Source organism: Protopterus annectens, chromosome 4.part1, assembly GCF_019279795.1.
Source record: "Protopterus annectens isolate FY-2018-M chromosome 4.part1, PAN1.0, whole genome shotgun sequence".
In the NCBI taxonomy this organism is placed as follows: domain Eukaryota; kingdom Metazoa; phylum Chordata; order Ceratodontiformes; family Protopteridae; genus Protopterus; species Protopterus annectens.
In genome coordinates, this window is record NC_056734.1 from 103835469 (window position 1) to 103854455 (window position 18987).

Sequence of the window (18987 nt, forward strand, 5' to 3'; positions counted from 1 at the left end):
CATGTTGGTGTCAACTGTAATCGTTACCCCCAGTAGTTTGGTGTGAGTAGTGGGTGCGATGTCTTTGTTCCTAGATGTAATGCTAAAAGGAGGGAGGGGGATAGGAGGTCTTGCAGGACAAACAAACATGAGTTTTGTTTTATTTGTATTTATAAATTAGTTGGCTGCTGGTTAACCATTGTTCAACTGCTGTGAAGGAGTCCTGTTAGCTTATTTAGCTCCTGAATAGTGGGGGCAGTACACGTTAGGGTGGAATCTTATGTATTCTGAATTGCAGAAGCTTGTGGTGCTGAGGTGGTAGATTTGTAAATATAGAGAAAAGCAGTGGGCCTAGTATGGAGCCTTGCAGGACACCTAGAGTAACAGGCAAAAGAGGAGAGAGGCTTTGTTGCAAAAGTACTGCATATTGGCAGTTGCTTAAACAGTCATTAAACCAAACAAGGGTAGAATGGCTAAGATTTAGTTCAGAGAGAGCAGTAATTCATTTTCTTTCTGAAACCATGTCAAAGGCTTTAGACAGATCCAGAAAGATAGATGATACAATGTTGCCCAAGTTTCTGTGAAAGTTAACAGTATTAGTAAAGGACATAAGAGCTGTGGTGGTACTGTGGAAGGGGCAAAAGCCATGCTGGGTGATGGACAGAAACTTATTTATTTGTAGATGGTCTATTTGCTAGGGTTGTTGGCTTTAGTTATTTTTTAAACAGTTTCTTAATCAAATCAATTGATACTGGTTGTAACGAGAAGGTGTTCTTGTTCTGAACTACTGGGGTGGCAGAAGCGGTGATAGGGAAGTGACTGATGGTGAGGGTCTGGGTGAAGTATTTACTGAATTCAGTTGATATGTTGTCTGGTTTGGTACAAGATGGGGAGGAAGGGCTAGACTTGCCTTATAGGAAAATTTTATTAATGGCAGACCAGAATTTTCTTGGGTTATTTGGTGCTTAGTCTGGATATAGTGGCAATAATTAATTTTTTATTTTACCTTGCTTGATCTTTTTGTCTTATTTTTGAGTTCTCAGTAGGCTTGTCTGTTGGATTGTGTTTTTGTTTTTAGGTACCGATCCCAGGATTTGTCCCTTAATTTTAATAGTGTCCTGGTTTCTTTGCTTAGCCATGGGGCACTGTTTGATACGATTCTTAGAGGTCTAGGGGTGTTAGTGTACTCAGGATATTTAGGAAGCCAGAGTTAAAGAAACTGACAGATTTGTCTAGAGGAAGATGCTTGAGAGGAGTCCAGTTACAGTGTTTGAGGATGGATAAGAAAGTCATGGAGTTAAAGTTTCTTTTATTCCTTATTTGATGATAGATGGTGTGCTGTGATGGGTATTGGGGAGGTGATCACTGAGGCTGTCTGGGAGACAGCCTGAGTGATGGGAGAGGGTTAGAGTATTTGTTAATATCCAGTCTAGTATGGATTGTTTGGTGGATTGCTCTTCTTAGAACTCACTTTGCTCTTTGCTGTGTTTGCTCATCAACTGGGATCCATGCTTCCTACAGCAAGAAGACCTGTCTGGCACACACAGAGACGAAGGTGATACTCTGCCTGCGCTTGATGACATCATTCCTGATGGTCCTGACTCATCCTTCAGCTGAGATGAAGGAAAATCTCCTTCTGCAGGTACTACATCAATATGCAGCAACATTATCTGGGTCTATGCATTTGTGCCTGAACACTCCAGAGAAGGCATTCTTATGATTCCGTTTAGAGCACTTCAAATGAATTTTGAGCAGAGGTTGTTTGTGAATGATTATCACCCTCATCTGAAGGTGGTTGTAATAAGGTCAGACTAGTAGTTTTAGTAATCCTTTGTGCTTCTCACTTCTCTAAGCTGTACAAAAAAGATGGGGTAGTGCATGACATGTGATTTCTAAATGAAAAGTCACACTAAAGTTTTCTTTATTGATTTTACTAGGTCTTAAGGATCCCAATGGCTTCACATTACTGCACGTTTCTGTCCCACTTCTTTGGGGGGCAGGAGTCAGGCTTCATCAGTCTGGTCAAGAACCATCTAAATCCATTCAATCCCTCACAAGACAACACCATCAACCTATTCATCACCCCAGAAAGGAAACAGCTGTGTGGTAATGACTGAATCAGTGTGCATACCCTGATGAATGTGCATACCCTGATTAATGTATTAATCCCTCCTTCTCATTGCTTGCATGCTACACAACATACTATTTCCAGCAGGTGGATGCATGCTACTACATAAGCTGTCTCTCCTGGTTGAGCAAAACACCTCATTAGAGCATGTGCACTCTACACTCCTTACTGCGGGCAATACTTTCCTGCAAGCATTGCCAATGTAGTAAATCAAGCTGCCATCGTTATGCAGGATGGGTCAACGAACCTCAGCTGCTCAAGCCCAACCTCTTTCACCCAGTCCTTTCAGCTCCTGCACCACTATTTGAACATGGGTCATCACCCCCTAAGTCGAAGAGCCAGGCTGTCTCTCAAGTTGTTTATAGGTTACACAGCCAAACTGTGTGAGGATAAGAAAAGAATCAAACAGCCCAGTAGATGGACTGCAGTCCCCTAGTCAAATAAACTGTGCATTGGCAAGTGAAGATTTCAAAAATGTGGCAAGCTGTGGACATAAAGAGGAAACCTCTACAGTTAGCTACTGCCCAGAGCCTTTTAAGTAAGACCAGGTGATTGTGCAGGTGCAGACACAATCGTATCTAGCATGAAACTTGCACGTATACAAAACCAGAGACTTGAAGAAGGCTACTGTTTTTCTTCAAAGTTTGCTGCAAAATGCTTTCACACAATGCATGTAATAACTCAACTTTCACTGTGCACAAGACATTTGTTAAGTCACTCGTGTTAGCTGATAACAGATCAAGTCATTTAAGGGAGCTTGGAAAGGAGTGTTCATTTCTCGTTAATGAACATGAATCCATCTATCAGAGAAAACTTAGTTTTGGGAGACATTCTCTGCAAAACAGACTAAGACACTGTGCATGCTGTTGGGGAATCTTCTCAGAGCACAACCAGCACTGGTGGAGTGCTGCAGAAGTGCATCATCTACTAAATGAGATTCTACCTATTTTAGGGGCTAGTAAGAGCTCCAATTACTGCATCAATTCTGAATAAGGTAACAGTGAGGTTAATAGTGCAGAGGACAAGCCTCTCTGTAGCTAACAGAGCAGAAGCCAATCAAGGAACAGCTAAATCTGAGGAATAAAAGCCAAGCCTGGAAACCTCACTTGACATTTCTAACTTACGTCTGTCTCATGAACGCGTGTCCTGAAGAGTGGTAAACCTCCACACCATTTGCTCTTCTCTCAGATAAATTTCTGAAAGACAGAAAGTGGCTAGAAAGACTTCAAGTTATACCTTCTGTCGGTAAGTGTTGCTAAAAACTGCTGTCACCAACAGCAATTAAGGACAGTACCCAAAGGTCCAGTGTACAACTAACAAAGCTGCTGCTGCTGGCCCTGCTTTGGTTTCGCAATTAAATGAGTGCATCACAAGTCTGGTTTATGAAGTTGTGAGTTAATTCCCAGGACAAAAAACATGGAAGAGATCCAGACGGAGTAACTGAAAGGAAAGTAACTGAGACAAGGGTGTGAGTATCACATAATAAAGGTACTGCATTTCATAAATTACAGATACTACTTTTTTTCCTAAGCAAAACAGCAGCACAGAAAGGGGTATCAATCTGTATTTATGAGACATACTACATCAGCTAGCCATATAAAGTAAGATCATGCAAAAACAACTTCATAACAGAGTTAAATTAAATGATAATAAATGGTGTGCCAAATATTAAATGTCTATTTAAAATAAAGTTTGGAATACAAGCTTAAATAGCTAACCTTGAGTATTTTTCAGCTAGTGGGGCTGATAACTCTACAACACAGATTTCATATAGGAAAATGTTTCAAGTTCCACTGAAGACTATCTGCACTTCGGAAATCGCAGTTCCATACTTGTCGTAAGTGACTCTGACAGGAGCTAGGTGTTCATGTAAATGCACCTCAGCTCACAGAGGGCAGAGCAGGTCAACAATAACATCACACAGATTTGTAAGGAATTCCAACATCCCCTTACTGGTTCATTCCCACTTGTTGAGATCAATCAGGTATTACAGTGTATTATTACTAGTAAATATTTAATGAACACTGTAACACACAAAAGATACATAAATAATAGATTTCTTCATAGAAAAAATACTTGAAGTTTCAGCTTGCTGTCAGCAAACAGGATAAAGCTGAAGTAATGGAGCACTTGTGTATTTGTGGCATGCACATAAGACACCTAAAAATAAATGGACACAAAAGACCAGCAAGGGATGCAAAAGCAGGACAAGCATGGAACAAGTTATCAGACTTGGTGACATATTTGTATCATGAAAAGAACAAAACTGGAAATGGCTTTTAAATTCACCCCAATGTCATGTAAGCAATTATGTTAAGATAACTATGAAAAAATCTGCAAAGTGATAATAAAACGCATTTGCAAAACAAACAGTGCACATCAATGCAATCAATTCATCATTTTTACTGTCTTTTTAAAATGTAAAGGACAAAACAAAGCCAAAATATTAAACAGCAACTTATCATTTTTGATGCCTACCTTTGTGAAGGGTCCACTCCCCCCAGATGACACAAGTTTAGGACTCTGTAACTTGGAATGGCTCCCAATTGGGCAAAGAGGGGGCATTGCTGCAAATAAGGATTCTTCTTGCTAAAAATAAAAAAGCAGTGTAAACTTCACAGAACTAAAATGAAAAGTGTGTTCCCACGTTTTACATTTTACTCAAAACAGTTTTATAGGTCACTAAGCAAAAGCTCACATAACTAGTATATCCAGAGATGTTCTGAAACACTGATGTGACTTGCTCAAACAGGAGTCCCTTTCAAATGACATCTCTGGTACCAAGCTAGCTTGCCTCATGTATGCATTCCAGTGATCTAATACAATTACCTAAACAACTTTAAGCATATTTTACTGAAGTAAAACATTCAGTGAAACATTAATACTGAAGTCAGTTTCAAGATATCTTCCTAACATAAATAATATCCTCATCTGAAACAAAACTTTGAAAAAGAGTTGCAGACATCATTAAAAACATTTCCAAGCACAAGACATAGTAAAATGCATTTAAGGGGATTCATGATGCATTGATTCACATGACTTCTCATTTCCATGCAGCTACAGCCATTGAAAAGCAGGTAATATAGCACTGCAAGGATATGTGAGCAATAGCAACTCCGATGCACACCAATCCATATTAACTTTTCATGAAGGAGACACAAAACCATAACGCTTTATTTTAAAAATGAACAAAAAAACTGCAGCAAGGATTGGGAAGCAGTAAAAGTTCCGTTTCAAACATTACCAGTACAAAGTATTACTCCAATAACTTGTTTTTGCTGTCACACTTAATGGTGTGATTTCAGCATATAACCTGCAGACAAGCCTCTCTTCTAAACTATGCATATGTCAAAGTCACAATACTATCCCACCTTCATCTCCCCAAAAAAGACTAGAAAGCATAAAGAAGCACCTTCTGCATCAAATCACAAATGGAAATTCACTGCCACAATCACAATTTTTTTTAAATAAATGTTTTGGTCACCTTCATTTAACTTTCCTCCACCACAGCAATTAAGGCTACAGTCTCCTAATGGACTATAAGTTCTCCTGACAAAGTCATGGTCACCAACCAGGGAGGGTTAGAAGATGTTTTTTAATGCTCACACCAGTCCCACCCTGCTGACCAGACAGCACAGCACAATGTCTGCTATGGTGAGACAGTGTGACAGGCAGCTTGTTAATTTGATGCACTGATGAAGTACCATGCACTTCTTGGCAAGATCAAACTTTTCCATCTTTGTTATTTAGGAGCAACACTTCTAGGCCTCCACCATGTGCCACTCCTGTGGCAGGACTTCACTTCCATCAGAAACTCACTCACTAACACCCCCCCCCCCCCATGGACTTACCAGCTCACTGACCATTAGCCAAACCTGACTCTGGAGTATTCAGGGCCAAAACATCTATTCTGCAGACCCTTATTGATTTTTCACATTACATTAATCCTAATCATGTTTTTCCTTTTTTTAAAGTTTAGATACTGTATATAAGCACTGAAAATGAACTACAGTTTCGCAATCACTTTACATGTAATCTACAACCTGAAGGACCACTGCAACTACCACCATAACTTCTAATTTATTATTCACAGTGCTAGTAAATACTTCATAATTTGCCAAATTCCTGGCTGCTGAGAGGCTGGACAGCAACTTCCAGGAGCACAGTCATGGTAACTTAAAATGTGAGAAAGGTTCATTTAATCTAACCAAGTAAAATAGATTTTTGTACTGCCTGTCCATGTAAAATAAAAAAAATCTTAACTGCAACTCTTAATTATGTAATTCTAGTATCACAATTAAGCTGCACCGCCACAATAATGCTGGGTGTGCTCTGTCTTTCAAGTACTGTGGATGCGACTGAGAGGAAGCAGCCCACAAATCGGCACTGTAGATGTGAAGCAGAACAAACGGTGGTTGGCACTTTAGGCGTTTATGAGTTAAATAATTGTTTGGCCATTTTCCTTTCACTCCCTCTCCCTCCCAACCAAATAAATGTGACTGATGGAATGAAAATAGACTAGAACTTGCATTTACCAATAGCAAGACCTATTACAAACAAAACGCAGCCTGATATACCAGTGGTATCTGAGATGTTTAAAACATACTATCCACAACTTAAAGATCTCACCTCCAAGTTATAATATCCTGTGATCAGGTGGGGTACAAACATTATGTCATCTTTTTTTCGACAATCTCACTTCTCCAAGATCCAGCCCCATATTCTACCAAAGAGATCCAGCCTATTCTAACAAAAATAAAAAAAACTAACAATGTCTGCTGAGTGAGAATATACTAAAGTCCATAAGGTTCAATTACTGTTCTATTTGAAAACTATGGGAAAGTCTGATGATAGAAGTAATGCTGTTAAAATTTTGAGACTTATCAAATGGAACCTATTTCCTCACTTGAATGCGTGCACCACTTTAACTTGACATTCTTGAATTTCTTAAAGGGAGTACAACCCCCATTACAAAGATATGTTCAGCTCTAAAATCTATGAATAATCAGACAGCTTTCTTTTCTTTTTACCCCCGTTCTTTCACTCTGACAGCCATCTCTGAGCCCCACACCCTTCGATGGGTGTGTGTGTGTACTACAATCACTCACTAGTTCAATAGCCAAATTTGAGATGGGAACAGCAAGGATCTTAAGGACATTGGGGGGAGGGGGTACTGCTGCCCTTCAAAATGAGGAGGGGTTACATTTTTTCACCTACCTTGTTTCTCACTTTCCCCTCCCCTTGCAGATCTCATGGCTGCATCTGAGAGGTGGGAGTGCAATGGAGATGTGCAGCATATTGTCCAGCCTCCATCTGAGAAGGGGGAGTGCAATGGAGATGTGCAACATATTATCCAGCCTCCACAGCAGCTCAGCCATGTCTCCACCCTTCCCCTTTTGGACCATGCTTCCCAACAATGATGTCCGTAACCTTTATCAGGGATCAATGCAGAAGATGCCCACAGGGACGCCTACCCTACTCAATGATGGTGGTACCCATTCCTCCCTGCCACTCCATCAGTTACCTGACCAAGCTGCTAAATGAACTCGGGTTGGATGGGTCGTAGTGAGGGTTTATATCCCGCTAAACCACCAGAGCAAAATTCAGACATTTTTGTACAAACAAACTCTTCTGAGATCTGTTTGTCCCTACACACAATAATAATGTATTTATGGCATCTGCAGAAGCAGAAAATATCTACAACTTTTTTTTTCAGACAGCAAGTGATTATATACAGACAATTTGATTTTCATATCTACAGGCTTACAAACAATTTTGAATTATAGTTTACATACAGCCTGCATTCAAATCAGGTAAATTATCAGGATGTTTACTTAAAAGGTCAACCTGACCCGTTTAATTTTTCATTCTGCTAAATAACTTACACACGTTCTATACATGTATATATATATATATATATATATATATATATATATATATATACATATATATATATATATATACACACACACACATATATATATATATATATATATATATACACACACACACACACACACACACACACACACACACACACACACATAAATATAGATATATACAGATAGATATATGCATATACAGAGACAGAGTCTAAGGCATCTCAAAATACAAAGACTCAATCAGTTCATGGAAGTGGAATGAACAACAACAAAAACAACATTTACTTAAAACTTACAGCAAATATAAATAAAATGAAAAAAAAAAAGAAATCTAAACTTTAACATTGCAAATTATACACATAGTATAAGTAATCTAGAATGGTCTTGTTGAATCAATAACACTGCAGCACTTATGCTGTATGCCACCACTAAAATTGAATTATGTGGCACCAGCACCAACAGGTTCTAAATGCAGCATTTTATTGTAGCACGGATGCCCACTGACTATCAAGCCTCCTCCATCTTGATTAGGCATATAGTTTCCAGAGTAGTCAGTCATTCAGGCAGCCATGAGGATGATTTGTGCTCTCATTTCCATGCTGAACGTGAAAGCTTTTCCATTATATGGACTAACTTTACACCTGCTGGTGACATTGGTGCTTGCATCACAAGTGCCAGGTATGCTCCCTTACCTGCACATGCATGCCCAGTCCTCCCACTTGCCAACAAGGGCTACCATTATCAACCATCTTAAGAGACCAGGCACACATCTTCCAGACATAAGCTCATCACTTCATGATGGGCCTACACTCTCCAGCAGAGGCCCTGTCATTGGAGCAGCAGGGTGAGCTGGTTAGGAATCACGTCCTCCCCACCCCAAGGACAGAAATGCTCCATCTTCCCTGCCTGATGCACTGTCAAGCACCCTAGTCACTTGTTCTTCTTGGGATGCTTGGACTGCAGCCATGGCTTTATCACACTAGAATTACTTGTTCTGAAGACTTAAACCTTGCCTGTGATATAAATAGGACCTGCTGGAGTATGTAATCCAGACATTACCCCGTTTATGGGACAGGCTCCCCATCCATGTGAAGCATAGTTCCTCTCTAACCCAATATTAGTGCAACTTGGACAACTGGATGGGGAACAGGAAAATTCATCCCTGGTTAGGCACCGTCTATATCACCACATCAAAGGGTGATCAGTTCGAATGCCCTTTGTTCGAACCTAAAAGTCCAAAAACCCTAAACAGCGAACTCACGGTATAGCGATTTTTTTTCGCTGCTCCTTGAAAAAAAAAAAAAAATCACAACTTTAAAACAAACTGAAGTGGGGGGCTTCGCCCACCACCCCCCCTACTTAAATATACCAACTCCGAGAATGCACTACAGTGGAGGAAATAGCAAAGCCCAGAAGACGGCCCACCGATTTTTTCCCTGGGAAAAAAATCGATGTTCTGTAACTTCGCGGTTTAGGGCTTTCAGAATTTTCGGTTAGAACAAAGGGCGTTTGAACTTATCACCATTCGATGTGGTAATATAGACCCATTTGGCACATATTATCCATCCTCAATACCTCAGATTGAGTTTTTTTGCCATAAAATCCTTAAAAATAGATAGAAAAGACATAGCTGAAAGTGCAGGGCTCTAACTCGGAACTATAAGTTCCAATAAACCATCCAACAGGATCCTCCAGAAGATTTACAGATGGGATGGATGGGACAGAAGTTGAGGAAGAATGAAAATGGACAAAACAGATGCCTAGTTATGGTGAGTACACAACTTTTTAATCTGATGTTGTCCCTTTCATTCCTCAACAAATGGGACAGAGCCTCCAGCTACGTTGATCTTGGGTGGCCCTCATGGAAGGATATGTCAGAGTACAGTTCAGCCAAAGGCAGCTCAACTTCTGGACATTAGATCCAATTTGTAATGAGTAACAAAGGTAGAGGCACTGGACCATGTGACTCATGTGCAAATATCATCAACAGAGATTCTTGACCCAAAAGCAGATGACTTCGTAATGGATCTAGTTGAGTGGGCTTTAGGTGGTTTTGGTAGGGAAATGCCTTGTTAAGAACAGATACAAGAAATGTAATCTGTGATCCATTTAGCTAGAGTAAATTTAGAAACTGGATAACCCAGTCTTTTTGGTGAGAAGGAAACAAACAGTTGATCTAACTTTCTGATTTGCTTTCTCCCATACAGATAAAAATGTAATTGTCTGTGCACATCTAGGAGCCACAGCACGTATTCTCCATTATTTGAAAATTTTAGAAAGAAGACTGTTAAACGAATGGACTGGTTAATGTTGAATCAGAAGGCATTTTAGGTAAAAAAAAAAAAGGAAGAATTTGTTTGTAAAGTAACCCTATCGTTATGGAATATAATGTGGGGAGTGTCTCTGATGCAACAGCTTGGAGTTCAGAAATCCTTCCTGCAGAAGTAATAGCTACTAAGAAGGCGGTTTTCCCTGAAAAGAATTTTAGGTCATTTTTTGCTGAAGGTTCAAAGGGTTCTTGAGTTAGACCTTGTAGCACAACAGTTAGATCCCAGGGAGGGGAAAGGCCCTTTATTGGTGGTTTAAGGAGAAAAATGCCTTTTAGAAATGCTTTACATAATTTGGAAGAAGCCAAATAACTTCTGCCTCCTGTATGAAAATTGGAAATAACTGCAAATTGCAGAGTAAATGTAGAAAAGCTGGCTCCTCCTTTAAAAAGGACAGCCAAGAATTCAGCAGAAACCAGTTCAGAAAAAGGGTCAACATAATTTTTTTTTCAATATCCAAAGGGAGAATCTTTTCCACTTGCTCTTGTAAACCTTTTTAATGGAATCGTTTTGCAAGCAAAATATAATGAGAAGAATGTCTGGGCTGTCTGACAATTATTGAAAGTGGAGAAATTAGAAGTTATGTACCTACCATAACGTTCCATGTTAGTTGTCTTCTCTCGCTTTCTTTCTTGCTGGATGGGTTCGGAGCCGATCCTCGGCTCCAACTCGGCACTTGCTTTAGCTCGAGAACTCCTTTTACCAGCTCGAGGCAACCCTATATCCCATGATGCAAGGCGGAACTACCTCAGATCTCGTTTGGCAGCTAACTAACCCTGCTAAAGACTTATCCTAATATAATTAGGAACCATGGTTCCTAAAAGAAGTCCTCATAACAACGCTCCAGAGGAAGCAATCTAATAGGAACTCTCCAAGATCTGTCCAGGCCAGGGGGAAGGAGGGAGGGACGCAAGAAAGAAGGCGAGAAGACAACTAACATGGAAAGTTATGGTAGGTACATAACTTCTAAATGTTAAGTTGTCAATCTGCTTCATTCTTGCTGGATGGGACCGTCCCTAGCACCTGTATCCCGGGTGGCTCAATGGAACAGACTCTTGAGAACAGTGGAACCAAAACTGGCCCTATCTCTGGAGGCCAAATCCAACTTGTAATGAGACACAAAGGTATGAGGCGTGGCCCAAGTAGCTGCTGCACAAATAGTGTCAATGGGAAGTCTATCCTGAAAGGCTACAGAAGTGGATAGACTCCTGGTCGAATGTGCTTTTGGCTTAGAAGATAGTTGTTTGCCCCTTAGAGAGTACACATAGGAAATGGTGGAAGTCAACCATCTAGATAAGGTCACTTTAGATACTGGAAGACCCAACCTGTTTTCTGCATAGGAGACAAACAATTGGTCTGATTTTCTAATTTGTTTAGTCCTATGTAAGTAGTACCTGAGCTGACTATGAACATCCAAAAAATGCAGCTTCTGTTCAGCTCTGTCAGAATAGTTAGGAAAGAAAACTGGTAGATCAATAGATTGGCTAATATTGGTTTGAGATACAACCTTGGGAAGAAAGGAAGGGTTAGTTCTGGGCGAAACCCTATCCTTATGAAACACCAGATAAGGTGAACGAATACAGAGGGCCTGAATCTCAGAAACTCTTCTTGCAGAAGTAACAGCCAGCAAAAATACAGTTTTCCACGTCAACAACTTTAAAGAACACGTAGCAGACTGTTCGAAAGGAGGTAGAATTAGGGATGCCAACATTAAGTTTAGATCCCATTGCGGAGGAGGATGTTTCACAGGCGGTTTTAGGAGAAAAACTCCTCTTAAAAAGGCTTTGCATAACCTATGAGACATGATGTTATTGTCATGCAAGCCAACATGATATTTGGAAATAGCAGCCAGTTGTACTTTGACTGTAGATGACGAAGATCCCGAATGAAAAACCTCCGCCAGGAAATCCAAAACAGAATGTACAGGAGAGGTAAAAGGATCAATATTTCTGGCGTTTGCCCAAATAGAAAAACGTCGCCACTTGCTAGCATAAACAGTTCTAGTGGACGACTTTAAAGAAGCCACTAAAATGTCTCTGACTGAGTCAGAAATCATTGGTAGCCTGGCTAGGGAAGGAAGTGGAGCAACCAAGCAGTGAGGTTGAGAGAATGAATGGCCTGGTGCTGCTGACCCGACTGGTGGATCAAAAGATCCGGAACTGGGTCCAGATGCCAGGGCTGCACCAGAAGGTGATGATGTAGAGACGGAAACCAAATTTGTCGAGGCCAATATGGAGCAATGAGGATCAATTTGGCTCTCAAAACGGTGGCTTTCTGAATGACTTTTGGAATCAATGGAAAGGGAGGAAAAGCATAAAGAAGTCCCCGAGGCCAATCCTGGGTTAGAGAGTCTCTCAAGGGTTGGCCTGGAAGAGGAAATAGTGTGAAGTAATCTGGGCACTTGCTGTTTTGAGGGTAGCGAAAAGATCGCAACAAGGGGTGCCCCACTTCAGAAAAATCTGATCCACTACAGATTGATTGAGAGACCACTCGTGAGGCATCAGAATAGATCTGCTTAGCCTGTCTGCCAATAGGTTGGACCTGCCGGGGATGTGCGTTGCTATCAGAAACCGCTGAGAAGAGATCGCCCACTGCCAAAGTCTGAGAGCTTCTCGACATAAGGGATAGGACCTGGTTCCGCCCTGTTTGTTGATGTACCAGACCACGGACATGTTGTCTGTCTGTACTGCAATAGTCCCTGTGGGAAGAAAGTCGTCGAGGGCTTGCAACGTTAAAAGCACTGCTCTTATCTCCAGGACATTTATGTGCAGGTGGTATTCTATGGGTTGCCACGTCCCGTGGACCATCCTGCCCTGATAATGCCCCCCCACCCGATCAGAGAGGCATCCGTGGTGACTGTGGCAACTGGAGGAGGGGGAACAAAGGATCGGCCCTGATGAAGAAGAGGGGAAGATATCCACCATCGTAGATGAGCCCTGCAAGACTGTGTCACTAAAATCTCGTGTCTCATGGGCAGATGGTACGACCACTGCGTGAATAACATCCACTGCAGGAGGCATGTGGAAGCGAGCCAGTGGAAGAAGAACAATGGCTGCAGCCATTAGGCCTAGAACTTTCAAGACAAACCTGGCTTTGACCTTGTTGCTTTGTAACAGAAGCTGAACAAATTTCTGGATGTCCAGAATCCTTTGATCTGTTAGCCTGGCTAACATTTTGACGGTATTTAACTCTGCGCCTATAAAGGTGATAGATTGGCAAGGCAGCAGAGAGGATTTTTCGAAATTTACCGAAATTCCTAGACTCTTGCAAAGCTGTAGGGTGTAGTCTCTGGACCGAAGAAGCTGATGCTTGGAGGTGGCGGAGAGGAGCCAGTCGTCCAAATAAGGAAACACCTGGAATCCTCGCCGTCTCAGGTGAGCTGTGACCACTGCCATGCATTTGGTGAACACTCTAGGGGCTGAAGTGAGGCCAAAGGGCAGTGCTCTGAATTGGTAATGACTGGCTCCCAGCCGGCGGAGAAACCTTCTGGGCGTCTGTGAATCTTTATGTGATAGTACGCATCTTGAAGGTCTATAGAGCACATCCAGTTGTCCTTGCCCAGAAAGGGCAGAATGGATTGCAGCGTGACCATCCGGAATCTTGCCTTTCTGACAGACTTGTTTAGTCTGCTTAGGTCTAGTATCGGTCTCCAATCTCCCGTCCTTTTGGGGACCAAAAGAATCTTGAGTAGAAGCCGGATCCTACTTGGTCTGCGGCACTGTTTGGATGGCTCTTTTTCCAGGAGTTTTGAAACTTCCTGTCTTGCCAAATCCCTTTGACCGGGTGAGATGTCTGCAACGGATTGTAGAGGTAGGGGAAACCTTTTGAAGGCGATTTTGTAACCCTCGGATATGATCGACTGTACCCACTTCTCTTGTGATAGGGATTGCCAGGCTACTGGGTACAGCGAAATTCTTCCCCCGACTGCCTCCAAGGGTGGACAGTCGGGCAACACCTCAGGGATGCTGAAAGGGCTTCTCAGGAAGAGACTCCCTGTTGCCCTGGTTCTGAGGACCCCCCCTGCCTCTAGGGCGTCTTATTGTTACCCCTCTGCCTCTGGGGGTAAACTGACCACGTGTGTCCGTGTAGCTCCTTGGGCTTTACGGAACCACATCTTCCCCCAGTTCTGACCCTTGGGATATGGTCTAGAAGGAGTGGAAAACTGGACTCCAACGGCAGAAAGAGTTTTACCGTCCTGTTCACATCTGGTCAAAGTATCCTTCACCTGAGGTCCGAACAAAGCCGAACCGCCAAAGGGGTGTTGGTGAAGGACGCCTTAAAGGGGTCCACAAAATTACACAGCCGCATCCAGGCTTGGCGTCTAAGAGCAACACCTGTGCCTGCGGCCCTGCTCGTTCCATCGGCTGCATAAGATATGAGCCGCATGGAGGAGTTAGATATAGAATTCAGGATAGCAAGCTGAGAGGCAATCTTTTCCTGAGCCCCAGCAGCCGAAGGATCCTGGACTACTTCTCCCAGTTCCTTGAGAATATCTCGTTGAAGCCTGGTGAAGTGACAAAGGTAATTCAGCGAGCATAGCAAAGGTCGCTGAAGAAAACATCCGCTTTCCATACCTGTCCATGGTCCTAGAATCCTTATTAGGAGGATGGACAGGTACTGAAGGATCCGCCAGTTCCTTCTTAGTGGCCGCCAGCACCATAGCATCCACAGAGACACCTTTGGACAGGAACTGTTTGTCCGAAGGGGCCGTGATGAACTTGGATGGTCTCCTGGGGACAGGTTCCACAGAATCTGGAGCCACGCCTTCCGAGCCACTACCTGCATGAGTGGGTCGAAGGCGGAGACACCAGGAGGTGGAGGGTCGGGATCCAAAGCCTCCAGGTATACCGACTCATCCTCGGAGGGGTCAATGGAGGCCAATTCCCCTCTGTTTGAGGAGCTCAAGGATGTCTGAAAATGAGACATCCTCAGAGGGGACCGTGGGAACCCTCCGACTCAATCTAAGTCGGTATCAGATGTAGTAGACTCAGGGAGTCTGTGTGTTTCCTCTTACCGTCCTCTTCCGAGGGGGTTCCCCTGCAGGGTCAGGAGAAACCTCGGAAGAGGAGGAAATTCCCAGTGGGGAAACCTGGGGCGATGGATCCCTGGGCCTGAGAGCAAGAGGCTGGCAAGAGGCATCTGCAGGCACTGATGAGGGAGGAGCTAGAGGGATAGACCGTTGACCAGGCTCAGAGGCCAGGACACTCCTCATCACCTCAAGCGCTCCTCTCCCGGAGACCTGAACACACCGCTCGAAGAAACAGGAATGGTCGGCTCCAAGGAGAGAGAAGGCTCCGAGGCCGATGTCGGCACCGAGCTTACCAAAGCCGAAGCCCCGAGAGGGAGAGCGGGGTCGGACAAGGGTCCGATGCCACTAGCCCCCTCGGAGCCGACAGTGGAAACCCGACGACCGGATCCCTCCAAGGAAGGTCTCAAGGAGGAGATCGGAGCCGAAGATGACGGAGCCGAAGGATGTATTGGCTCCGGCATCGAAACAGTCGCTGTCCCAAGAAGCTCCGGCTCCGAACTCTGGTGTGGAGTCGGAGGAGGAATCTCAAGAATCGGGGCTATAGCCGAAGTCTGTTGAGACGGGCTATGGAGCATTTGGGCCAGTGCCTGAGATTTCAACAGCCTGCTTACCACCCTCTCCAAATCGTGGTCAGACAGCCTGGAAGATCTCGAAGATCGGCTCCGATGGCTCCGCTCCGACAAAAGAGGAGACCCCGGAGCCGAGTGAATACTTAGTATCGAAGGGGACCGGGATCTCTTACGGGTCGGAGCCATCGGAGCCGAAGTCCCTTGAACCCCAGATGGAGCCGAGGATCTCGGCTCCGATGTTGATAAAGTGTCGGCTCCAGCCGAGCCGACAAGGCAACAGTAGTCAGGGTATCGCAGCCGGCGGCACCGAACCCACTACTCTAGCAGAAGTATCGGCTCCAGCCGGGCCGATATCGGCTCGACGGGCCGGAGCCACCGGAGGAGGCTTGGACACTGTAGCCTGAGCCTTCGGTGGCCTAAGAGGTTTTCCTGCCCCTGGCCTAGGAGGAGAACCTTCAGGTTTTAATAAACCTCGGAGGATTAATTTGTTCCTCCTTTCCTGCAGGACTCTCTGGCTAAAGGCATGACACAACGCACAGGAGTCCTGCAGGTGCAAAGGCCCCAGGCAATACACACAAGAAGTGTGACCGTCTGTCAGGGACATTTTCTGACAGCACTGGTCACACTTCTTGAAGCCTGAGACCTTGCCTTCCCTAGACATCCTAAAAGGATAGACACAAACAGTCCCCACAAACACACAACTTAATCCCTACACAGACACACAGGAAGGGAATAACTTGGGGAACTAGGCCTGACTAAAACTTTAAACTGAAAAACTATTTTAAAAGTTTAAAAGGAAGGGAATAGGGTGGGCTGTACTAAGTACAGGCTAACCTAACACTAAAGGGAAAAAATAAACCCCTAACTAAACTTTTTCTTCTTTAACAAGAAAAAACTTACCTCAGCTGGCAAAGGAGACCTCTTTCGCTAAGCGGCAAACGAGATCTGAGGTAGTTCCGCCTTGCATCATGGGATATAGGGTTGCCTCGAGCTGGTAAAAGGAGTTCTCGAGCTAAAGCAAGTGCCGAGTCGGAGCCGAGGATCGGCTCCGAACCCATCCAGCAAGAATGAAGGCGAGATTGACAACTTAACATCCATGCATTCAGTTTGAGGGCCTGGATATTGGGATGACTCATCCCTGAGGGGTGTGAGAGGAGATCTGGTATTGGGTCCAGAATCCATGAAGGATAACAAAGACGCGACCCAAGGAAGGAGAACCACACCTGTCAAGGCCAGTAGGGGGACAATGAGGATGACTGAGCTCTTCAAACAGGTTACTTTCTGAAGGATATGCATAAAGGAGACCAGATGGTCAAATGCAGACTAGAGCATCTCTCAATGACTCCCCATGAGGGGGATCAGGGCAAAGTACCTGCTGCACTTGTTTTGGGGATGGGGACAAAGAGGTCGCAGCAAGGTTGGCCTCAACCAAGGAAAATCTCTTCTGTCACAGACTGTTTGACCACTCATGAGGCATCATAATGGACCTGCTTAATTTGTCTGCTAACACATTGGGTTTCCCCAAAAATGTGCACTGCAACTAGAAAGCAGTTTGGGAAAATCACCCATTGCCCCACTCTCATGGCCCATCTGAAAAGAGGGTAAGAATGGGTTTCCCCTTGTTTGTTGATGTACCAGACAAGAGACATGTTGTCGGTTTGAAACACAATAGTCCCCTAGAGGAAGAGCATCTTGGAATGCCTGCAGCACTAATAGGACTGCTCTCATCTTCAGTACACTGATAATGCAAATTGTTCTCTTGGGGGGACCACGTGCCTTGGAACATCCTTCCCAAGAAATGCTCCCCCTCCCCAATTTGGAGGCATCAGTAGTCACTGGGGCCATTGACGGTGGTAAATTAAAGGGTTGGCCTAGATAAATGTCCGGCCACCACTGGATGTGACATTTGCAAAGAGGAGTAAGCTTGACTGATAAAGATAGGGGTTGTTGAAGAATAGACCACTGAAAAGCTAGAATCCACTGAAGAACACGTATACAGTATCATGCTAAGGGAAGTAATACTATGGCTGCTGCCACAGATCACAGCACTTGAAGAATGAATCTGGTTGTAGGAGATGGGTGGGAAAGAATCTGATGAACCTGGGATCTGAGCGTGTTTATGTGATGAGTTGGTAATGATGAGATTTGTGTTACTGTGTTCAGATGTACACCAATAAACTTCAGGTTCTGTACTGGTGTCAGCTTCAATTTGGAGTTACTTAATGTTATCCCCAGTGACTGGCAAGTCTGGATCAAACAGTCCATGGTTTGTTGCAAGCAATGCATGGAGGGGACAGTGAGGAGCCAGTCATCCAGATATGGAAACACTCTGAATCCTTTGAGTCTCAAGTGAGCTGCCACCACTGCCATAAATTTGGTAATCACCCTGGGGACTGTGATGAGTCCAAAGGGCAGAGCTCTGAATTGGTAATGATTGGCTCCTAGCTGAAAGCACAGATGTCTTCTGGAGCACCTGTCTGTTGTGATGTGCTAGTATGCATCCAATCAACCTTGCGAAGAAATGGCAGAATGGTCACAGTTTAGTCCATCCAGAACTTTGACTTTTTCACATACTGATTCAATCTGCTCATATCTAAAACTGGTCTTAGGTCCCCTGCCTTTTTAAGCACTAAAAAGAAGCATGAGTTCCATATCCTACTTAGTCTGGTGGGACCTCCTGGATAACTTCTTATCTAGCAGCTTTTGAATTTCTTGTGCTACTGCTTTCCTCTGACTGGGTGGAACATTGGGAAGCTTCTTCCTTTTGCAAATAGGAAATTGTTAAAATGGAATGGAACATCTTCTGGACATTATTCTTAGCACTCATGAATCCTCTATTATACTTGCCCAGGCGTCCTAGTGCAAGGACAACTGTCTCACGACAGTCTCCAGAGGTGGACAGTCGGCCGGCACTTCACGAGTGCAGGAAGGATCTGTCTGGAAAGGAATCATGGAAAACCCTGATTTTGCAGGCCTCCTCTGCCTCTAGGATGACATCTACCATTGGAACTGCCTCCTCTGCCTCTGGAGGAGTTGTCCCCACACAAATCTTACAAAGGACCCAGAGATTTGT

General features: G+C 43.8%; 1 protein-coding gene across 3 annotated transcripts in view; it reads right to left on the reverse strand.

Annotated features, from left to right (window-relative positions):
- Positions 1 to 18987, reverse strand: part of YEATS2 (YEATS domain containing 2) — a 1703429-nt gene that overhangs the window by 867447 nt on the left and 816995 nt on the right. For all 3 annotated transcript variants that reach the window (XM_044070010.1, XM_044070009.1, XM_044070008.1), the window contains one exon: positions 4586 to 4696. In XM_044070010.1, the coding sequence (XP_043925945.1) occupies positions 4586 to 4696 (111 nt within the window). The remainder of the gene's footprint in view (positions 1 to 4585; positions 4697 to 18987) is intronic.